Source organism: Hoplias malabaricus, chromosome 4, assembly GCF_029633855.1.
Source record: "Hoplias malabaricus isolate fHopMal1 chromosome 4, fHopMal1.hap1, whole genome shotgun sequence".
Classification (NCBI taxonomy): domain Eukaryota; kingdom Metazoa; phylum Chordata; class Actinopteri; order Characiformes; family Erythrinidae; genus Hoplias; species Hoplias malabaricus.
Window position 1 is genome coordinate 33,716,681 of NC_089803.1, and position 23,028 is coordinate 33,739,708.

Consider the following 23,028-nt stretch of genomic DNA (forward strand, 5'->3'; position numbering starts at 1 on the left):
TGACTAGACTGCACACTCAAACTCAAAGACCCCCCCCCCCACCCCCCTCCTTAAAATGTAATGATTTGCATTGTGGGAACCAGATGGCAGGCAGTCCCCACCATGTAATCACTATATGAGTGTGTAGAGAGGTTGTGGTTTCCACAATGCACAACACGCACACACTCACAAACACATAGAGCCCTGATGTCACCTCTGTTCATTATCTTTAGCTCCAAAATCTTTAATGAGGTGTGAAATCTAATATGTATAGTGCCCGTGTCTGACTGCAGGGCATCATTCCAATAATTCAGCAGTGCACTGAGAGCGCTGAAAAACTACAAAGGGCCAGGAGTGCTGCTGCTTGACTGGAGTCCAAATCTGCAGCCGTGCAGACCACTGATCTCTGTGAAGGTTAAAAGTGGATAGTGGGCCTTGTCTTGAGACCATCAGCTTGTTTGAGACACAGGCCTAACAGCAGCAAGTAAACAAGCAAACTGCCATATTCCTAGCATGGATAGTTACTGTCCTCGTGCTGCACTGGGGCCCATGAGACCATCTTACAGCACCCATGTTTACCATGTGTCTAAAAAAGAGTGAGCGGGATCAGTGTTGGGACTGTGAATTCTCTGTGGCGCCCTGTGCTGTAACCCTTCATCATCTGATCTATAGACCCCTGTCCCTACAGACCTGTCTTGTGAGCTTCATAAGAGTGGACCCCCCTCATCAAGCTCCCTGATAAGCGCATGCAGAGAGTCACGGAGGGAAAGAATGTCCCTCCTGAACTCGAGCATCCCGCTTTCGGTGGACTTCAGGAGCGTGGGCGACTACTTTATCTTCCTGTACCACCTCGTGTTCGCCACGTGCTCGGCGCTGCTGGCGGGCTCGGTGGTACTGGGCATCTTGAGCACGCGCTCGCTGCGCACGCAGAACCGCTTCGTCTTCATGCTGAACACAAGCGTGAGCGACACGCTGACGGGGCTGTCCGTGTACTACCTGGGCCTGTTCGACGTGCAAGAGGGCTACCCCTCGCGCAATGGCACCTTCTACATCCTGCCCTCCTTCATGGGCGTCAACGTGATGACGTTCCTCTTCGCGCAGTTCGACCGCTACATGGCCGTGTGCCACCCGTTCTTCTACCGCCGCTTCGTCTCGCGCGCTTTCGTGGTGGCGTGCTGCGCCTTCTGCTGGCTCTACACGTACCTGTTCCTGGCCGTGCAGTGCGCGCTGCCCGTGGCGCAGGCGGTGAAGATGAGCGCTTTCGGCATCATGACGCTGCAGCTCATCGTGCTCCTCAAAGTGCTCATGACCCTCAAGCTCTACGTCATCGCCAAGCACCAGCTGGCGCGCGAGGCCCCGAGCCCCGAGCGCGAGAGCAAGAAGGAGTCGCTGCGCATCATCGTCTTCGTGGTCATCTGCTTCCTGTCGCTTTGGTGCCCGTCCTTCATCAACATCATGGTGCGCTACCTCAGCAGCGGAGGCCTGCGCTTCAGGAACGAGGCCACCAACGCCTTCGCCATCATGGCGCGCTTCAACGCGCTTAGCACGCCCGCGCTCTACATCTGGGGCAGCCCCTCTCTCCGCCGCGCTGTCTGGACCAACGTGTGGAGGGGCGGCTGCAGGGGCACCACCAAGCGCAGGTCCCAGACAGTGTATTGCCCCCTGCCCCACATTTCCCACCACCTCGTCAGCACTGCGGAGAGAGAGTGAAGTGATATGAGAGGCGCCCCCTGCCCCCAAATCTCTCTCTCTCTCTCTCTCTCTTTCAGGCTGCACTGCGCATTTCACTGATTCCCCCTCACTCACACAGATCACGAAGGCTCAAAGGGAATCGCAGCACATTCCCCTCACTGTCTGAACTGTTGTGATGTAAACCCTCTGTCAAAGTGGTATGATGCTGAGAGTCTGACCCACTCTGATTCCCACACAGTTTTGGAACAGTATATTGGTCATACAAAAATATATAAGCACAGTTGATAACTATCTGCTGTCCTGCCCCACTCATTTTAGTATTTCCCTTTTGCAGAACCAGAGCAGGGATTGGCTTGTATAATTGGCAGTTAAATGGGGAACTGCAGTTATTTTCATCACCTGATAAGGCACTGTTCAAATGTCAACATGCATCTGTTTCCTGAGCTATGTATAATATTGATATATAATAATATTAGAATGGAAGTAAACCTGGAAACAAGTTTCTGTTCAGTGCAGTTTTTGTATATAGTCAAGTATTTCACATCAGACCACTTTGTTTAAAACAGATTCACAGAAATGGAGAAAACCCTCTTACTGTGGAGGAAATGCTAATCCAGCTTTTCCCAGCTCCAGGCAGCACAGAATAAGAGTGACTAGTAGAGTAATTCTAGTGCTGGAAGCAAACATTGCAGTTTGACTTTCATAATCACATTTAAAATCCCCCTTTCACATATCATTCTATATGTAATCAGAGTATATGAGTATATATATATATATATATATTAAATAAATGTATAAAAATATTATTTGTGTTTTCTGGTCGGATGTACAATTTTCAGTAAAAACATGCTGTTGGTTTGGAGTACTGCAGTGTATTTGTTATATGTTGTCAGTAACATGCATTTTTCTTCTGTTCCAGAGTGTTGTCCAGCCAAGTGAAACCAGCATCAGAAGCAGTTTTAAGCATCTCAAAGGGCTCTAAGGATACGTGAGTCTTCAAAGGTCTCTGAGCTCTCTGATTTACACAGAAGATGGTTAAACCTACAAACTTATTCAAACTTTGAAAAAAACACCTTTCTCTATGAGAAAGTGCTGGTGGAGTGAGGAAGCATATGGCCTTTTATGCATAATGCACTATTCAGTGGCCTATTTGTAATCAACATTAAGACATATTTTCACATTGTATCAAACATACGAACAAGACTGTACATTCATTAGTTTTTTTTTCTTTTTTGCTTAAGTAGCAGCTTTATTTTTAAATAAAATCATGCTTCACATTTTCATCCTGTAAAAAGTCTGTTAATAAATGCATGACTATTGTTCACGATTAAATACAAGCATTTTTCCGCTCTCCAGTTTAAAACATGTATCTCCATTTTTTGTTTGCCAAGTCATTTGAAGCAGAAGCAGTCCTTCACACTGTTTGAATGGACCAATAGAAATGCTGCCAAAGTACTCTGAATAAGATCTTTTAAAACTGACTCTGACCTAAAGTTAAGAAGCCTTTTCCTTTCTCCTGTTATGTTGCTATTTTGAGAGATACGTGTTTTTAATTGGACAGCTTTTGTTTTATTCATCACCCATAATGAAGGTAGATCTTTCTCACAGTAACATTTTTCAATGAACTGGAAAGGTGAAGGCCGCAGTGTGCCACTTTTTGGACATGATCTAGCAAACAAAAAATCAAGTTTTAATTACTTGGAATTACTAGCATGTCCATTCACTTATAATAAAATATCCATTTAAAAAATATGAAAAAATGTAAAGGTAATTTTTAACAAATAGACAATAAATTACTTTTGAAATTGGTAAAACATGTTCATGCTTTCTTTTTCTGCAAATGTAAATCCTGTTCACGGCCGTGGTGGGTCTGGAGCCCACCGGCAATCTCTGGATGGAATACACAACAGACAGGGCACCAGTCCATCACAGGGCACTACACTCACCCAGTCACTCAAACCTATGGACATTTTTGTATATCCACGATGTACACATTTAAATATCATTGGTAAATTATTTCATTAATTAATGAAAAGTTAAACTGCATAATGACTTAATTACCCTTTTATTTAACGCAGTAATGTTTTTTTAAATTATTATTAAAAAAACTTGTATGAAAATTATATCACATTTTCTTGTAAAACTATACTACTGATGTGTAGCATAAGAATTATTATAAAAGGGTTTTCACTGACTGAAACTAAAATTACATTTTGACCATTTTACAGAGCACTGAACACAATGTGGGATATGTGATTTACACTTTAAACCGCAGAAAATACAGAAATAACTTGCATAGCAGTGCAACACAACAACACAACACTGTATACATCCTAAATTTTTATTGGAACATTTATTTTTTTTAAAACCGTTTAAAAATATACTTAGATATAAAGATGTGACAACATGTCATGAACGGGAGGGAGAGACGGATTTATATTTATTCAGAACTGGAGAATATCTGTCATACTGACCCCATAATCATATGGACACAAGCAACTGGAAGTCACTGAAAGTAGAGACAAAAAAAAAAAAAAAGTAGCAGCGACCAGGAATCAGCAAAGACATTCTCCGAAGCCACTAACAGTTACACTGATTTGCCAAAGGCCTTCATTTTGAAAGCCCATACTGTTTTACTCTGGGGTTAGTGAGAGCTGGCTGGGATAAGGCTTTAAACTTCCAAGTTGGTGAGCACCTACCAAATCAAAGATGCAATAATATAAATCCAAATAACAGAAGGAGACGCCACTTTCTGTGAAACTTTGTTAGGCTTTTCAGCTCCATTGGTCCATAAAAAGAAAAAAGTATTTATTGTAAGTAGTTAACAACAGGGAAGGTTTTTTCATCCAGTCATGAAAATACTGCCTGAATTGTAATGTCAGGGCAGCAGCAGAGGAAAAAATGAAATAAAGTGTCTTTCAACAAACAAAAATGACCTGCATGGAACAGAGGGATAAAGAAGTAAAGTAACTATGACCGTGATTAATTGAAAACAAGGCAGGACGGGCAGAGATGTGGACATGGCCGCAGTGTTTCACTCGCCCTTGGTGACCAAATCTTCAATGTAGGCATCCAGTTCATCATCACTGCTGATTTCAATATCCTACATTAAAAACATCCAGAAAAAAAGCAAAATGAGCAACTAAAAAGATAAATGTATAAACATCATACCTATGGACACCTTTGAGTCACCAAGCCACCTACCAACATGTGTTTTTGAACTGTGGGAGGAAAACAGAGCACCTGGAGGAAACCCACGCGGCACAAGGAGAACACACCAAACTCCTCACAAACAGCAGGTCTCGAACCCCCAACCCCAGACCTCTGGAGCTGTGTGACAGCAACACTACCTGCTGCCCCACTGTGCCGCCCACTGTTAAATATTTGTATTTATAAATTCATTCATTCATTCCTTCATTATCTGTAAGCGCTTATCCTGTTCAGGGTCGTGGTGGGTCCAGAGCCTACCTGGAATCATTGGGCACAAGGCAGGAATACACCCTGGAGGGGGCGCCAGTCCTTCACAGGGCAACACACACTCACACATTCACACCTACGAACAATTTTGAGTCGCCAAACCACCTACCAACATGTGTTTTTGGACCGTGGGAGGAAACCCACGTGGACACGGGGAGAACACACCAACTCCTCACAGACAGTCACCCGGAGCGGGAACCGAACCCACAACCTCCAGGACCCTGGAGCTGTGTGACTGCGACACTACCTGCTGCACCACCGTGCCGCCCACTGTTAAATACTTGTATTTATAAATTGTATTAGTATATAACATTAATAGGAATTATAATAGGATTTTTTTGTGGTTACTACTGCATGATTTGTGTGTGTGTGTCTGTCTGTGGGAGAAAGAAGCATGTAGCTCAGACCTCCTGTACTTTCTGCAGCAGCGCAACAATGTTGGTTCTGAGTTTGCGAAGTTTTTCCTCAGACTCTCTAAGTCTGGCCTCTGCTCCACTGCTCTTCTCTTCCACTGCTCGGGCTCGAGACTCAGCACGACTCTGGTATGAGTTACACAGACTCTGCAGCCCTGACTCATATTGCTGGAAATATTCTTTCTGCAATACACATAACAGAGATACTGCTGAAAATGTGTTATGCAGTAAGTGAGGAAATATGAAAAATAATTACTGATTATCACAGTTTACAGGTCATAGTTCACAGATCCGATTTTCTCGGATATTTCAGAAAATAATAAAGAGCACAAAGCTGTGCTATTGTTCACTAGAAAGTTTCAGTGAACCCGATATACAAGGAATCAGAATTACACAAGTGTGATTTACTCACAATAGGGAATGCCACAAGGTCCTCAGCACTCATTGTGTTCAGAGAGTCTTTTGGGATTCGGAAATCTGGTGGGAAGAAGTACCTCAGCAATGTCCTAGAATAAATGAAGATAAAGTAATGCAGTAAAACTGGCAGTAATACAGAAAACTCGTACTGTGATTTATACTTAAATCACATGTCATCATAGTTTCAAATTATGAATGAAACAGCAAAACAAAATACATAAAAGAACAGGACACATTAATTGATGAATCTCATTTACACATGTTTATAAGTACTCACATTCACAGATCCACACCCACCTCATCATTGTTACAAGGCCCTCTGTAGTTTCCCTGCTTGGCCCACTCTGAGTTGTATCAGGTTCGGCTGCAGTGGGTGGAGTTACAGACCGTCCAGGAACCTGATTTGTGTCTGGACTCCGTGATTCTGGTGAAGCAGGGCGCATGAGGCGAACTTCGTCACTGCCTTTAAATACCCTGATGCAAAAAAAAAAAAACATTGCAGAAGCTCAAGGTATGGCCAATAATGAATAATTTATGTCATAACTCCTCACAACAAACAAGTTGTGTATATTTCTGTGCATACCAGCGATCTCGTGGAGTGTTCATAGGGACATAATCAAACTTCACTTTCCAGCGCACACTATCTTTTCCTGTCTCTACTGCAGTCACTCGACCAGTGAACCATTCTCCATTTACCTTCGCTTCAACTTGTATGCCTTTATCTGAAAATCACACACAAACAAACGTTCATAGTTTGCACAAGTCAAGATTTTGCGTGTCTGTGACTCTGTATTAAAACTGTACTGAAGATGACAATTTGGTAAATGTGAACAAAACAGGATTGCACTAGGTGTCTGTGTGCTAGCATGGGTTCACTTAAAAGCTGGAAACTGTTGGATTTCACAAAATATTTTTTTTCTTAGGTTTTAATGTATTATTAATGCTTATGCACTTATTAATATATTCATTTTATGAAGTTGCCAAATATATATATATATATATATATATATATATATATTCAGTTTTTAAGATGTTAAAAGTGTTATCTGCCTTTGGAAGGGTTTTGAAGCCCAACCAAGCACAATACTTCTGCATGGTTGCACGTAGTCACACATTTTTACTGAAGAGCTCTCCATATTTCAAGAAACTTATAATTTGGAACATAGTGCAGTTTTAATGTAAAGGTATGTTTATAAAATGTTAATACCTTTATGGGCATTTTTTACTGTATCTTGTTTTAAATCGTCTTCAGTGCTATTGCTGACTCTCTAAGGAAGAAAACTCAAGGTTAGTTTTTAAATGCACTGAATAAGATGTGTAATCATATATAAATCAATTTTATTATATCTCTATGCATGAAGATTGTATTATCTGCTGAGAGGCCTCAATATGTATAGCAGCAGGGTGAATGTACCTCTGTGTTGTTTGTTTGTTTGGCTGCAATAACTTTCTTCTCTACGGCTCCCTTTCCACGACTCTGGACTGGCCCTGCAAACTTTGATTTCTTAGGTTGTGGCTCCTCTTCTTCTTCTTCACTCTCTTCCTCCTCTTCTTCTTCCTCCTCCTCCTCCTCCTCTTCTTCTTCTTCTTCTTCTTCACTTTCTTCTTCCTCCTCCTCCTTCTCCTCATCATCTTTTTCCTCATCTTGTGTTTTGCCCTTTTTAGCACTTCCTTTCTTTGCAGCTGAAGTTTGTTTGTTGGCTGTCTTTGTAGAAGATGGCTGAAACAAAACACAAATTGTCTGTCACTTAAAAAGCTTAATAGAAGTCAGAAAAGTTTGCTGACTTCCCTGCTCTGCCTCTCTGTTAATTAACTCCTCAGTTCAATCAAGTGTATCTGAGCAATTAAATCACAAGCTGATGTGGAAATATGCCTCTTAGGATCTCAGCTGGACATCTATACTATTATGAAAGCCTCAAAACCAAAATAAAAAGGAGTATTATATTTGAGACTTCTAGTTCTGGCTATTCAAAATGCTATCTACAGAAAGCCAATAACTGATGCTACAGAATGTTTTTTTAATACTTACTGTACTGCGGTTTTGGGTTGTGCTCTTGCGAGCTGGTTGTTTTGAAGGTGGAGGTGTTGCCACAGTTTTAGAGGTGGGTTTTCCTGTTTTGGGAGATGGAGCAGGTGTTGTTTTGGCTTTGGCTGGAGGGGGAGGAGCAGGAGTTCTAGTTGGACGTGATGGAGGTTTAGGGGGTGGAGTTCTAGTGGCAGGTGACTGACTGACTGCTCTTTTGACTGCAGCCGGTAGAGGTGGTGACCGTGGTCGAGCTACTGTGCGTTGGGATGACCGAGTAGCAGCCTAAAAGGTAGAATAAAAAAAAGTTTCATATCCACAGTATAGTTTAAAAAAATAAATAAATAAATAAATTAAAATCACACATGCGTCCAATGAAATGTGAAACATTCTAATATATTACCTGAGTTGTGCGCTCCTCTACAGGCTTTGCACTGACTTCTAGAGGGAGCTGTTTCACATCTGATGCTGACTTTACAGTGGAGGTTTTCTGAGACAAATGCGTAAAATGAATCCAACTGACAACAATTTACAGCATTTAACTCTATTCAATGTTTAGATTAAGTACCTGTAGGGCTTCTAATTTCTCCTGCTGTTGACGGATTTTTTCAGAGAGCTCTTTCTGTTTGTCCTCTGAGGATTTGTTGTCTTTTTTCAAAACACCAAGAGGTAAATTCTGCTTCTGCTCAGGAGCATCACACCTGCGTGACAAAGAAAGTGAGAACAGGGCAATAGACAAACATTCCTAACAACAATGTGCAAAAACAAGAACTTATATAACAGTTATAACACTCAGGGCTGGAAGCCTTCTTCAGTTTATTTATTTTTTTTTTACCTGTCCTGTGTTCCATCAGGGTTCATGAGGCAGACCCAGCTGTCTGGGTAACGCTTATCCACAGCATCCATCTGAAATGGCAGTGTACGCCATTTCAGACATTTATCTGAGATAAGATTGAGAAACAATGAGACAAATCAGAGGATAAAGAAATCATTACATTTAGAGAAAATATATAATCATTTGAAATCATTAAAAACATTTTAATAGGTTTAAAACATGTTTACCGGATTAGTAGTGTATGTTTGTAGGCAATATGACAGTGAACAGATACTTTTAAAAGTAGTTTAAAGAGTTAAATTGTTGAAAAAATAAATGGGTTTAAGTGTCAGGTTTATAGGTCTGTTTTTATTCTAAGGTAGGAAGAATCTGGTCTTCTATGACAGGAGATAAATGATTGGGGCACTGCCAACAAGGTCACGGAAATGACAAAGTTTCTTTTTAGGACTTTGTTGTGAATGTGCTCTTACCACACTGTATTGTGACAGGAATCTCCATTGCCCTGCGTCGTCGATACCTGATATCGTTTGAAGGGGTAGCGTTCCAGTTGGCTGATAGATACCCAAACTCGTCCCAGAACTTCACTATACCTTTCTGGGCTGTTTGATGAAAGAAATATGATCAGTCAGTTCCTTTGGGATACATTCTTGACATCTAGTGTACTTTAAAGGCTCATTAAGCATACACAAACAGGCACGCACCTACACCAATGTCCTTCCAATACTGAGCAAGATAGTCTCCCATTGCTCTAAGTAAGTGTCTATATTCTTTAGCGTCTGCAAAGTCTTGCTTGTTGTGTGTTGGCTCCAACACAAGATATGGGACATCCACAACACCTACTACCCCACCACAAGCCCTGAAACATTCAGAAACACAGCAGAGTCAACCAGCACCTGATAATTAGCATTAGCCTAAACATCCAAATAAGACTTTTTTGCAGACATACATTCCTCCCTCCAGCTGTGGCCCAGTCTTCTCATACATCTTTATGAGCCGACTGCAATTGTAGATGAACATGCCATCTTGGTCTCTCCTTTCAATGTTTACACCAAAGATGAAGGTAAGCTCTTTGGGCTCCTTTAGTGCCCTGTAACAAACATCAACAAAATTGGTATCCTTTCAACACATTGACTATTTTAGTTCATTTGGCATCTATATCTAGGTGCATTACACATTTGCATGAGAAAGTATACAGTGACCAGCCAAAACATTGAAACTACCTTCTTTTTTTCTACGCTCGCTGTCCTACCATTAAAGACTATGGTGCACATGTTGCTCTCAATACTGGTAGCCCCATGTTCATTGTCTCAATAGTCAGAAACAACACATAACACATTTTTTAGGCTGGTGGATCATTCTCAGAGCTGCAGTGACACTGACTTAATGGTACTGGTGTACTAATGTTTTGTGTTGACAAGAGTGGATCAGACACAGCAATGCTGCTGGATTTTTAAATACTGTGCCACCCACTGTCCACTCGATTAGACACACCAACCTTACTAGAACACTTTGTAAATGTAAAGTTAGAGAAGAGTCAGAAGCTAATTTCTTGCTGCAGAGTTTGTGTTGGTCGTTCTTGAGTCCTTCATCAGTGGACAAAGGACACAATACGTGACCTATCACTCCAGTGGTGTGAAAGTTCCACCACCCAAATAATACCTGCTCTATTATGATCCTTTGGGGGTCCTGACCACTGAAAACCAGTGTGAAAGGGGACTAAAAAGCATGCAGAGCAACAGATGGAAAATGGGGAAAAAAAACAAATATCAAACAGTCAAGCTGATATAATAGAAAATGTGTGTAAAAAAGGTGGTCATTTTATAGTTTTGGCTGATCTGTGTATATGTAAGTGCATGTGTATTTATGCAGATACATAAACATGTATTACTTCTGTTTAGATGCATAAATTGCTTGCTTTCTGTTGGCTTCTACACGTAATGCAGAAGCTGAATCTTGGGCCTTTCTCAACGCAGCCTGTAAGCAAATGAGAATCAGAGGAGAACTTTAATGTTCTGTTTGTATAATTGAGCATATACCTTCATGCAGTCTCACCAGCCTTAGTTTACCATACATTGCGGCTGACCGATATTTTAATATTTTGTAGCTGATACTAACAGGAAATTTATTTCAATGGTCCAAGTTCAACAGTGTGTTTGAAAGTATATATAAAATGTATATTTGAAATAATTGAGGTATATGCAATAAATGCTAAAATTTGTAATTTGTTAATCCACTTGAACTTTTATTTAACAGGCAAAAAGACAAAAGGATTTTGTGTTTTCAGTATCAAACATAATTATGTTTGTTAAATTTAAAAACATTTTTAAATTGATGCTGGCAAAACACTCAAAACACTGGGACAGAGGAATGTTTACCACTAAGCCACATCACCTTTGGGTGTTGAAGATTCTAATTGTTGCAGTTTCGCAAGTGGAAAGTTTGCCTGTTTTTGCTACCCGAACAGTCTGAGACTGTTGTTAACTAATTCTCCTATAGATTATGTGTCATACATTTGCCATAGGAGACAGCTCTCTAAAATACCAATATAATCCTTTGGATCTGTGGTACATTTACATATATGTGGATAACAACTATCCACATTGCCACCGACTTTCATTCCATCTCAGGTGATTTTGACCCAGATAATGCTACAACATTTCTCTGGAAAATTAATAAATGACTTTTTCGATGGATAATACAGTTTTATGCTGCATTTCTTGAAATTGAAGGACTAAAATTCTTTAGTGTCTTGTGCTGAGAAACATTGTCTTTGAATTGACTAAAATTACGACGTTTGGCACAAAGTGGCAAACTAAGACGATCCATGCTTAAAAAGACTAAAGATGTGTCTAATACAATGCCCTATTCACTGTACTAGTGCACTATTTTGTGGGGTTCTGACATTTAGAACTTGTGTTCAGTGAACTCAAACAATCCTTAACGCTGCAAATAAATAGTGCCCCACTGAGGTACCCTATCGGATACCCATAAAACAATATGCTACCCTAATTCAGTTCACTATACAGTGTACTATATAACAGTGTACTATATAGTGAGAAATATGGGAAATGGTGAGTAGAGCGTTATTTTGAACACAGCGTAGGCTTCTGGTGCATGTTACTTTTACACTCAGTTTTGATGACCTCACCTGTTGCCAGTTAAACTGCTAATTGTGGAAGCTTCCAAAAGTGTTACTACGTCAAATCAGTCTAATTTTGCCTCTCCCACAAGTTTTTTTTTTTTTTTTTTTGTGTGTTGTAGGCAACACATTATATATTTTTATACTTATAAAATACAAATAGGTTTGTCAATTAAAATATTTTGTACTTTTATCAGGTAAATAAAAGTAAAAAAAACAAAACAGATTATAAGTCTTTCTTTTTAGTGTAGTTTTAAACAGTGTTTCTGGAAATGGTACTTATATACATACTACTCTGAGTGCTTTAACAGTTTTACATTTAAAGTTCACTATTACACTTAACAGTATAAACATATTAAAATTAAACAACATATAGTTTGTAGCATTGGTGAGCCTTTGCCATTTAATCTAAATATAATTATTTTAATATTTTAACTTTTGTGGATTTGTGTATAATACACACATAAATTATATCAGTATTACCCTGTGTTGCTTTTATAATACATTTGGCAAATATAACGGAGTCACCACATACCACCCAGGTTTGTAAAGTCGCTTTCATCCAATCATCCACACTATGACAGCTTATCTTCAGCTCAGATTTACCATGTTTTCATGTTTAGTTGTTAGTTGACAATACAGTTCTGTCACAAATATTGACTCCTGTTTCTGCCCATTGGTTTTGTTGTGCATTAACTATTATCAAGACATATTGGTTCTTGAAAGCACCTGGTCCTGGAGAAACACTGTTTCATTTCATTGTGTTCTATGTGCATTGTATTTAGTTGAAAATGTCCATAAAATCTGAGTTTTCTCTCCTGATGTTTTAACATCTTTCTTAGGCCTGTTCACACTTAATATGCATTAATTTAGGTCTTGGGTGATCAGTTCACAAATGACTGTCAAAACACATAGCCTTTCTCATCTGGCATTTAAAGGTGCCTTCTGTGATGGCTTGTGATCAGATTTCTCACATTATTTTTCTTTGGAGGAACATAGAGTCTAAGATCTCAAGGGTGAAATAAAACACAATTTTCATAAAAACAAATAACTCTCCAAGTGATTTCTTTGTCCCAGAAATATTAATGCACCACCAGAAACCCAGAATAGTCTACTTTCCAAATATATACAGGTTGAAACTAAATATATTTTTAGATTATTGTGAGAAAAACTTAGAGGCATGTTTCAGGAATAATGTGGTCATATAACATGGCTTGAATAATCTGAGTACAATGTGTCCTTGAAATGTACCCCGTTCACACTTAATCAATGTACTGTCCACTTATGATTGTATCACCCAGGACGTATGTTAATGCTAGGTGTGAACAGGGCCTTAGTCTACACAAAGCTGGTCATTTTTTTTATACTTGCACCAGATTAAACTACCGGGAACAACCTGCATATTTTACCACACCTTAGTATTGGAGTTCATTCATGAAAGTGTTTTATTATAATTTCCAAGTTTCCACTGAGAAGTCTCTTGCTGGGGCCATGCTTACTTTTTATTAATCAACAGGTTACTAAGACTTTAAACACAGCTTTTAACTGCAGTTTTATTTTCACTTTTAGACTAAATGCAAGTTACAGGAAGATCCCATAATTTTTAAACCAATTGATCTGCAAAATATGCAATTTGCACCAATAACTGAATTAGTTTGGTGTATGTTTTACAAAGTCAGAATGTTCAGTATGTGTGAATTGTTTATAATATTTATCTACATTGTGTAGTGAGCTAATAATCCTAAAACTATTGGTGAAACCTGGTAGTTAAAAAATAAAATTGCAAATTATTGGTGCTATGTTAACTGATACCAATTGCACAGTGGGACACATATCTAATGACTTTGCTTGATTCATCAGTTGGTTGTGGTATCTCACCCTGGCCTCTTTGGACAAATCATCACCCAACTTTAATTCCAGAGCGCGAGCTTTACTCTCTGCTTCTCTGGCCTTCTCTTCAGCTGAGGGAAAAAAAGGAGGACGAAATATAATTTACAAAAACTATCTATATTTCTTCTTGGATAAGAATGGGACAGTACAGTACAGAGAACAGCCGTGTCTCAAATTACTTACCAAGTTTGGCAAGGTGGTCAGCTTTTTTTACTTCTTGTTCTGCGCGTGTTTTAAAGCGTGTCGATGTGTATTTATACATCCTACAAGAAAGTAAACACTGTGTTAGGAGACATCATATTATTCTTCTCTATTATTTAGGGTGTATGTGTGCTGATGTGTTGTGTGTGTACCTAGGGTTGTACAAACAGCATGATAGTCTCTTGGTCCTGACTTTGTGTCCCTGAATAAATATTCTCATCCTCGGATCAATGTAGAGGACAGCTGCATAGGCACGGAATGACCTTCTTTCAGGTTTGCTGTTTCAAATAAAAGCCATAAGCTTTACTACAGCAGAAGAGTTACAGATGGAGAGACTTTCTGGATTTGTCCTTTACTCAGTGTTATAAAGTAGAAGTGCAAGAGTACTGAATATACTCACACTCCCTCCACTGGTGTCCCTGCCATCAGTATGTCTTGGTGATCTGTCTGCACATCCAACTCAGGCTCTCTGTTGTCCATTAGCTTCAGATTATAAACTATGACCAGTGTACCTACATAAAACACACAGTTTAGTGTGTTACATTTTTTTTTAAACTTGATAATGTTCAAATGAAAATATTGTCAATCGTGAATTTAGAATTCATACCACTGGGTCCCTCAATTTTCTTAAACTGCTGGAAGAGCTGCTCTTCACTTTTGAAAGGTGAGTATTTGAAGATAAGCTCTGTCTCTATAGCATACTTTTCAGGGTCTTGAGTAAGGGGCTGCTGAGTCTTTGCATCCCAGCTGGGTAACGGAACAATTACCTGTGTGATAAAATCATAAATTTGTTTTATTTTAATTTTGTTTTTTGTTTATTTGTTACTCCTGTCAAGGTGAATAGACATGTATGACTATTTGCACAAAATTCCACGAGGAGGACAGTGAAAAAACATGATATTAATGTTAGGCTAACATGTATTCCTACCTCATCCAGACCCTCTTCTTCATGAAAAGTCCGGGACAAAAATAAACAGGTTAACTTGTCATCTTTTTTTGTGAAGAGGATGAAGTCTTTGCCTATACGCATTGAGCCACTGAAAGAAATATTTAGACTGTTAATTAATAAGTATCCACAAGATACAAATAAAATATTAAAAATTATGAAAAACAACTATATATAATATCTAATTTTACTTTCGTAAGTACACAAATAAGGACCATGCACTTCATACACGGAATACGTATGAAAAGTACTTACGACTTAAGGCCGTTTCCATACTGGCCAATATGAGTAGACTCAGGGAACCTCTTGCTGGATTTGCCAAACTGAATGACGTGTGTTGCTTCACCTGTTCAAAGGCAATTCCTCTAACTTACTATAATTTAGACATTATGTGTGCTGTAATGTTTTGTTGGAATCAGATTTGGTGGATTAATTAGATAAATATTATACTCACCAGGATCCATGCCAGTCCCATCGTCCAAGAAACAAAGCATAAAGCCTCCACGGAGGTCTGGTCTTTTCTCTGAATTTCCAACATGGGTGTGCATGATAAAAAATATACATGATTGTTTTTTAATTATTAACGCTTGACATTTTCAACTGTGTTAATGAATAATCTCTACTGTGTGACAACTTTATACAGTACCTGTATAAATGTCTATCCTTGTAGCATTTGCATCTCTGGAGATAAGAAAAAAAAAATGTGTTGATATCATACAAATTGAAAACTGCACAAAACTCCAAGCAGGTCCACTTTTTTATACTATAATTATAATATTTACCAAGGGAAAACAGGGCTAATACCTTGAATTGTCCACTAGCTCTGCCAAAGCACCAAAAAGAAACTCATGTGTTGTCCTGTTGGCATCAGTAAGACAAAAATATTTGTTAGAACCAATGTGTTTTTCTAGACAAGTGTGAAGATGCAAATAACTAAAGAAATGACAGGCTGCTTTGTCAAACAACAAACTACTTTGTCATAACATCAAAAAATTACATCACGTAACCACATTTCTCCACACTTTATTAATGTTATTAAAAGTTAGGCTAATGAAAATTAATGAAAGAAAAACCACAATGGTCACAGAAATAACTTGAATCTGACAAAAGCAACAATAAATAAAATGCCATGAAAATTAACCAGTGAAAGTCAGACATTGCTTTTCAACCATGCCTCAACAGAATTATTTAAAAAAATAAACTCATGAAACAGTCCTGAACAGAAATGATGGTACCCTTGACTTAATATTTTGTTGCACAAACTTTTGAGGCTATCACTGCAATCAACCGATTCCTGTGAGTGTCAATGAATTTCTGCAATTTCTGGTATTTTGGCCCAATCCTCATGAACAAACTGCTCCAGTTGTCTCATGTAAAAATTCTATGAAAATGAACAAATGAAAATCTGACAATGAAGTTGAACCATGGTTCAACAGAATTATTTTAAAAAGTAAACTCATTAAACAGGCCTGGACAAAAATGATGGTACCCCTGAAAATTATGTGACCAAAGGGACAAGTTAAAACAAGGTGTGTCCACTAATTAGCATCACAGGTGTCTACAATCTTGTAATCAGTCAGTAGGCCTATACATAGGGCTACAGGTAGTCACTGTGCTATTTGGTGACATGGTGTGTACACATGGACCAGAGGAAGCGAAGGAAAGAGTTGTCTCAGAAGATTAGAAAGAAAGTTATAGACAAATATGTTAAAGGTTAAGGTTATAAGACCATCTCCAAGCAGCTTGATGTTCCTGTGACTACAGTTGCACACATTATTCAGAAATTTAAGATCCATGGGACTGTAGCCAACCTCCCTGGACTTGGCCTCAGGAGGAAAACTGATGACAAATCAAAAAGAGAGATAATACAAATGGTAACAAAAGAGCCCAGAAAAACTTCTAAAGTGATTAAAGATGAACTTCAAGCTCAAGGAACATCAGTGTCAGATAGCACCATCTGTCGTTGTTTGAGCCAAAGTGGACTTTGGGAGACAACCAAGGAGGACATCATTGTTGAAAACAAATCATAAAAAAGCCAGACTGGAATTTGCCAAACTACATGTTGACAAAGCTTCTGGGAGAATGTCCTTTGGACAGATGAGACAAAAATTGAACTTTCTGCCAATGCACATAAGCTCTATGTTCACAGATGGAAAAATGAAGCACATCAAGAAAAAGGACACTGTCCCTACTGTGAAACATGAAGGAGGCTCAGCTATGTTCTGGGGCTGCTTTGCTGCATCTGGCACAGGGTGTCTTGAATCTGTGCAGGGTGCAATGAAATCTCAAGACTATCAAGGGATTCTAAAGAGAAATGTGCTGCCCAGTGTCAGAAAGCTTGGTCTCAGTCGCAGGTCATGGGTTTTGCAACAGGATAATCACCCAAAACACACAGCTAACAACACCCAAGAATGGCCAAGAGGAAAACATTGGACTATTCTGAAGTGGCCTTCTATGAGCCCTGACCTAAATCCTATTGAGCATCTTTGGAAGAAGCTGAAACATGCGGTCTGGAAAAGGCAGTTTGCTCATGAGGATTGGGCCAAAATACCTGCTGAGAGGTGCAGAGGTCTCATTGAGAGTCACAGGAATTGTTTGATTGCCTCAAAAGCTTGTGCAACAAAATATTAAGTTAAAGGTACTATCATTATATTTTTAAATAATTCTGTTGAAGCATGGTTGAAAAGCAACGCCTGACTTTCACTGGTTAATTTTCATAGCATATTTATTTATTGTTACTTTTGTCAGATTCAAGTTATTTCTGTGACCATTGTGGGTTTTTCTTTCATAAACTTTTCTTTATTGAGGGGTACCAACAATTTTGTCCACATGTGTATATGGTGCGTTTCTTTGGAGTGTCCCCCTCGCTCTTTTTACCAAATATTTACATCAAATTTGTTACAATTTGAGATACCCAGTGTTAGCTGTTCAAAACCTGTCTACCATTGTCAACAGCACTTTTCAAGCCTAAAGGGAAAAATGCAAGCTGCAGCAGTGACAGCTCTGCTTCCTATAAATAATTTTTCATCATATTTTATGGATGGTTAACCAAAAACTACTGTTTCTCAGCAGCTAAATGTGCCTGTGTAAGGGAATATTCAGTGAGGCCAGTACAACAACATAGTAATTAAGCATAGTTTGGAAAGTGACACTGAATAAAAAAATCTGCAGAACACATGTAACATAACATCTGATTATTTAAACTAAAGCATAGCCAGATTACAGACGTCTCCAAAATGTTTTAGGGCAACCCTTAAGAACATGCTGTTCTTTTTTTTTTTTCCTCAAGGAATGGTCATGGATGGTCTCTTCAGTATATAATCCTTAAGAAAAGCCTGTAGTTACTACTAATGATGATGTAACAAGTATTAAAAAAGAGGCAAAGGCTTTTTTTCCAGATGTGGTACCGAGTGTTCACAGGAATGTTTTCATGGTTATAACTTTACATTGTTCTTCACAAACTGGAACTGGCCATGCCCTTTTTTAGACATAAATGCATATATATGCAGAGAAAGTAGTCAGAATACAGCTATATTAAACTTTTCCAAAAAAATGTGATGAAAACAAACAAAACACTTTACATTAAACAACTTTCTTATTCCCAAACACATTTTGTGTTACTCAACATTTATGTATGATTCATGAAATTGTTATATACATCTTGAAAATATTAAGTGATTTTAGAGAAATTATTTGATGTTCCCAACATTTTATTTTAAAATGATATAAGTATAAATTATATAGTACAAAATATGCATTGCCCATTGAGACTGGATTGAACTGCCAGGCTTCGCCTGGTCATGTAATACAACATCCATCAATAATAAGCAGTCTTGCCTATTCTGTTAAAACATAATTCAATAAAAAATAATTATGACAATTTGGATGAAAAAACAGACTATTTTTGCAGTTACTGGGAATGTGATGTCATGATGCAGTGTCTTACAGGCAATCTAAAAGGTTTTTTGTTTTCAGGGTTTTATGTCCTTATGTATAGCCCACAGTCTTAATACATATGTTGACAAATCTAGCCGGTGAATACCAGTTCCTTAAAGATAAGGCAAAGTCATGCAAAGCAGATTTTAAAATAAGTTTTGTTCAATTGTGCAGAAACAGCTTTAGGTAAACAGCACATGGGAAGCCTCAGAGCATAATGCTCAATAGCAATTTGTACTAAGCTTTTTATTTCCATTTAATGGAATAAAACAAAAAACATAGTGAACAAATCATGTTTGTTATAATTCTTCAGTACCTGACTTGTTTTCCAAGCTAAAGAGTTCAACATGTAGTAAGATTGTGTCTAAACTAAACAAAAACATTAAAATTAGAGATGCATGAATGCCGATACTGGTATCATGCATTTGCCTGATACCATGGTCATTTACTCATACTCAATCGCAAACAAGGCTCCGATACCAACATCTGATACCTTGTGCACATTGCTGCTCTGATGAACAGAAAATTCAAAATGTTGGCGATCTGGAAGTATTTCACAATCTGTGATGGCAACCCAAGCAAAGCGGACTGCAGGGAGAACCCGAGAGCAGTGAGTATGCTACACTTTTTTGACTGTCCTCGAACAAGGTGAATTTTTCTTCACTCAAAGTGTATTTTCCTCCAAGGAAATGTTTTCCAGTTTATGAGAGCACTGTTCGTTGCCTGACGTGGTTTTTCCTCAAACTAAATTATTTTCTCTGCCTGTGAATTTTGAATTGGATCCAATGCCATAGATCAAGCTGCTGCCCTTAAATAAACACTGGATATAAAGGAATATTGGAAAGATGCACAACACTCTGCAAATGCATATCAACAGCTTGTTGCATCTTATGTTACTAATTTATAGATAGACAGATACTTAAATTATCGCAGAGGGAAATTCTTATTATTGATGGTGTAATGTGGGAAAATGCTAAATAAAAATGCACTGTTCCAGAAATTAACAATAGTTTTTAATTTAAAAATTGCTTTAATTAGTAACTACAAACTTAAATAATGCTCCTGATTGCGTAATTCTAAGTATCAGTATTGGCAAGTACAAAAATACACATATTTGTACTCGTACTCAGTTTGAAAAAATAATGGTATTTATGCGTCCCTACTTAACATTTGTCTATATAAAAAAAGCTTCTCTTTTGATGTGAGCCATATGTTATCTGCAACAACTATATGTCATTTAATACAGTATAGTAACTATGTCATTAGTTCACTATGTATTACTGTGCCTAACCAGTAGCTAGTGGTTATTGGAAGCATGTCAATAACTAAGTAAAGCAGTTAATGGTAAAGTGAAAAAAAAAAAAGGTGATTCAAATTTCCCAATGGCTGGGTTAAAGCTCTCAATAACTTGAAATATAAAATTGGCTGAGTGACTTACTCCAGTGCTTGAGTGAAACATGAAAGCAACTGAGTGAAAAATTATGAGATATGTGAGCTATGCTAGTAACAGCTAAATATGCGAGTGGCTAAGTGTAATATAGGTTTACATATGAAATACTGGCTTCAAATGATGCAACAAACCTCAAATACTGAAAAAATGTATTTATGTTCCATGTCAACTGCTAAAAATATGAAACTGGTAAAGGTATGGCATCTAGTTACCTGATTCAATTTTAAGCATGACAAATCTAGCAAAAAACATCAAATTCTCAAAAAAAATAATTATAATAATATCAGTGAGTATTTGTAGCATGTTGGCAAAGAACCAACTCTGCCAACAAGGTGACACAATTCCATATGACAAGCATTACACGTGCATGTAAATTTCTACATGTTTGGTCTGTTGCTGTTTTCCTAATTGTCTACAGCTATGCTCTTGATGAAGATTTTTCACAATTTTTAATATTATTTCTTGTAATTAATGGTCAATGTATTGCCCTTCCTATTTACTCAAATTTTTAAATCATAATATAACTGGCCACACTGAAGATAAAACTTCTTTCAAGACAGCCTTAAGCCAAAACAAACCTCTTCAAAAAGCTTCATCAACATACTTTCATTCATTCATGGTCTGTAACCATTTATCCATTTCATCGTCTCGGTGGGTCCAGAGTCTACCCAGAATCACTGGGCTCAAGGTGAGAACACACCCTGGAGGGGTGTGCCAGTCCTTCACAGGGTGACACACATTCTCACCTATAGACACTTTTGAGTTGCCAATCCACCTACCAACCTGTGTTTGTTGGACCGTGGGAGGAAACCGGAGCACCCAGAGGACATGCAGGTAATCATCCACACGGACACGGAGAGAACAAACCAAACTCCTCACAGACAGTCACACAATCAGGACTTGAACCCACAACCTCCAGGTCCCTGGAGCTGTGTCTGTGACACTACCTGCTGCACCACTGTGCCACCCCGCTTCATCAACAACATCACTCAATTAAAATAAGTTTTAAAATAAAAATTTTAAAAAAGATTCATTTCCAACAAGAGCCACTTACTGTAGAATGTGTGGGAAACTAAAATCTGTAAATCAAGACCTTATAACGTCTCACAAACAGACAAACACAACATGGTTCCACAAGGTTCTGATCTTGGTCTTATGGAAATAAATAGTCAGGAACATCTGGAATGAGATTCACCACTGAAACAGGCTAGATTTTTCTTTTTTAAACTTACGTCCTGATACTGAGATAACATATTGTAATGTACAAATATGAATGAATATCCAAAATATTTTCTTAAAAACTGATATAAATTTGTCAGACACATCAAACACTCTGTCACTCACTCAAAAAGCACAGTGATACTTACGAGTTTGTGTGCAGGTACTCAAAGGTGAGCTGAGCACGGTTTAATGTGCTATAGTTTGAGTAGGCCATTGTCTTAAGCAAATAATAAAGAAAACCACTCTTGGCAAACTGGACTCTTCTCTCCTTTACATATTTTCCAAGTGATGTGCCTTATTTGGGAATGCAGTCCTTCGGCACCTTTAACAGGACAAGACAAGAGGGAAACTTGGAATTGAAGTCTCAGATATAAAACCTATGTTTCTAAAAATAATTTTAAAAAAATCATCAAAATTCAATCATATTTTTGGTTTCTGCATAATGTTTCTTCTTTGTAAGTGCATAGACTAAAATGCACCAATCATGCAGCTCATATGCATGATCTCAAAACATGTCCAAATTAGACAGTACTGAACATAACATTTTTTTCAAGTAATTTCTCTCTTTTTGAAGTAGCTGAATAAAAAAACAAACAAGCAAAAAAATAAACACACACAAAAAACTACACTTGTTTATTTCAGCACACTGCCTTAAATGTCTTTTGCTACACTGTACCACAGAAACCTGGCTATTTCAGCACCCCTGCAAAGGTTTAAAACTTCAAGACAAAATATGTTATCATACTGTGAGGCACAAGTGTGCATCAGTTCTTCTTCTCCATTGACAGCATGTGTTCATACAACCCCTGAGCAAGCTACTCTTGCCCAATGATGTGAAAGTTAATTCCAATCATCAGTGAGACAATTCAGCCTCCAAGTTAAGCTGCATCTGGGCCACACTGAGGCGGGGTTAGTGTTTCAGGGCCTTCTGGACTAAACACGGGCCATGCAGCAGGGCCCACTCACTGCAGTTTAAGTCACTATCTAAATAAACCTGGTCTTAACATTCACACATTAGCAGTATAAGTTGTTGAGGGACTAGGCTGGTTGTTAGCCTTGAGTTACAAAAACGAAGTCAGCCATGTCTCCTACATTGGCTCTGGTGAACTAATGGTCTAACATTTCTACACTTGGACATGGCTCATCCTCATTCACAAGCAGCTAGCTAGCTAACGTTAGCCAACTACAGTATTCAAATACCTGTGTGCAGCTAGAAAAAAACGTAACGGTTATTGCAACGTTTCAAACCATTAACTTATCCAGGGCCCTCGGTGTATTTGTCTCCAGTGTGTTAGTAGTGCAGTGAGGAGTCAGTCTTGTTTATTCCTGGTCCGAGAACACAGAGAGGTCCACTCCGCAGGCCGCGAACATTCACCACTCCACATACTCCTCCGTTGTCCTGCGCAAAA

The 23,028-nt window shown here is 38.5% G+C and overlaps 2 protein-coding genes across 3 annotated transcripts; one reads left to right on the forward strand and one right to left on the reverse strand.

The window, feature by feature from the left end:
- Positions 1 to 750: 750 nt before the first annotated feature.
- Positions 751 to 1,689, forward strand: LOC136695013 (glucose-dependent insulinotropic receptor). Its single transcript, XM_066668827.1, has one exon. The coding sequence runs from the start codon at positions 751 to 753 to the stop codon at positions 1,687 to 1,689; it is 939 nt and encodes a 312-aa protein (XP_066524924.1).
- Positions 1,690 to 3,737: 2,048 nt separating this feature from the next.
- morc2 (MORC family CW-type zinc finger 2) lies at positions 3,738 to 23,004 on the reverse strand. 2 transcript variants are annotated; one of them, XM_066669487.1, is made up of 27 exons: positions 22,868 to 23,004; positions 21,766 to 21,941; positions 15,817 to 15,870; positions 15,659 to 15,693; positions 15,467 to 15,535; positions 15,268 to 15,358; positions 14,995 to 15,103; positions 14,674 to 14,833; positions 14,467 to 14,578; positions 14,219 to 14,344; positions 14,049 to 14,128; positions 13,854 to 13,936; positions 10,725 to 10,810; positions 9,783 to 9,923; positions 9,538 to 9,692; positions 9,307 to 9,435; positions 8,837 to 8,942; positions 8,570 to 8,702; positions 8,405 to 8,491; positions 8,008 to 8,286; positions 7,393 to 7,698; positions 7,186 to 7,246; positions 6,562 to 6,700; positions 6,276 to 6,452; positions 5,974 to 6,067; positions 5,556 to 5,744; positions 3,738 to 4,774 (listed from the first exon to the last, which is right to left on the reverse strand). In XM_066669487.1, exons 2-27 carry the CDS (start codon positions 21,831 to 21,833, stop codon positions 4,706 to 4,708), a joined length of 3,138 nt encoding a protein of 1,045 aa, XP_066525584.1. In that variant the 5' UTR covers positions 21,834 to 21,941; positions 22,868 to 23,004; the 3' UTR covers positions 3,738 to 4,705. The 2 variants fall into 2 exon arrangements, with proteins under 2 accessions (XP_066525584.1, XP_066525585.1); XM_066669488.1 differs by having other exon boundaries at positions 22,820 to 22,995.
- Between the last annotated feature and the right edge of the window lie 24 nt (positions 23,005 to 23,028).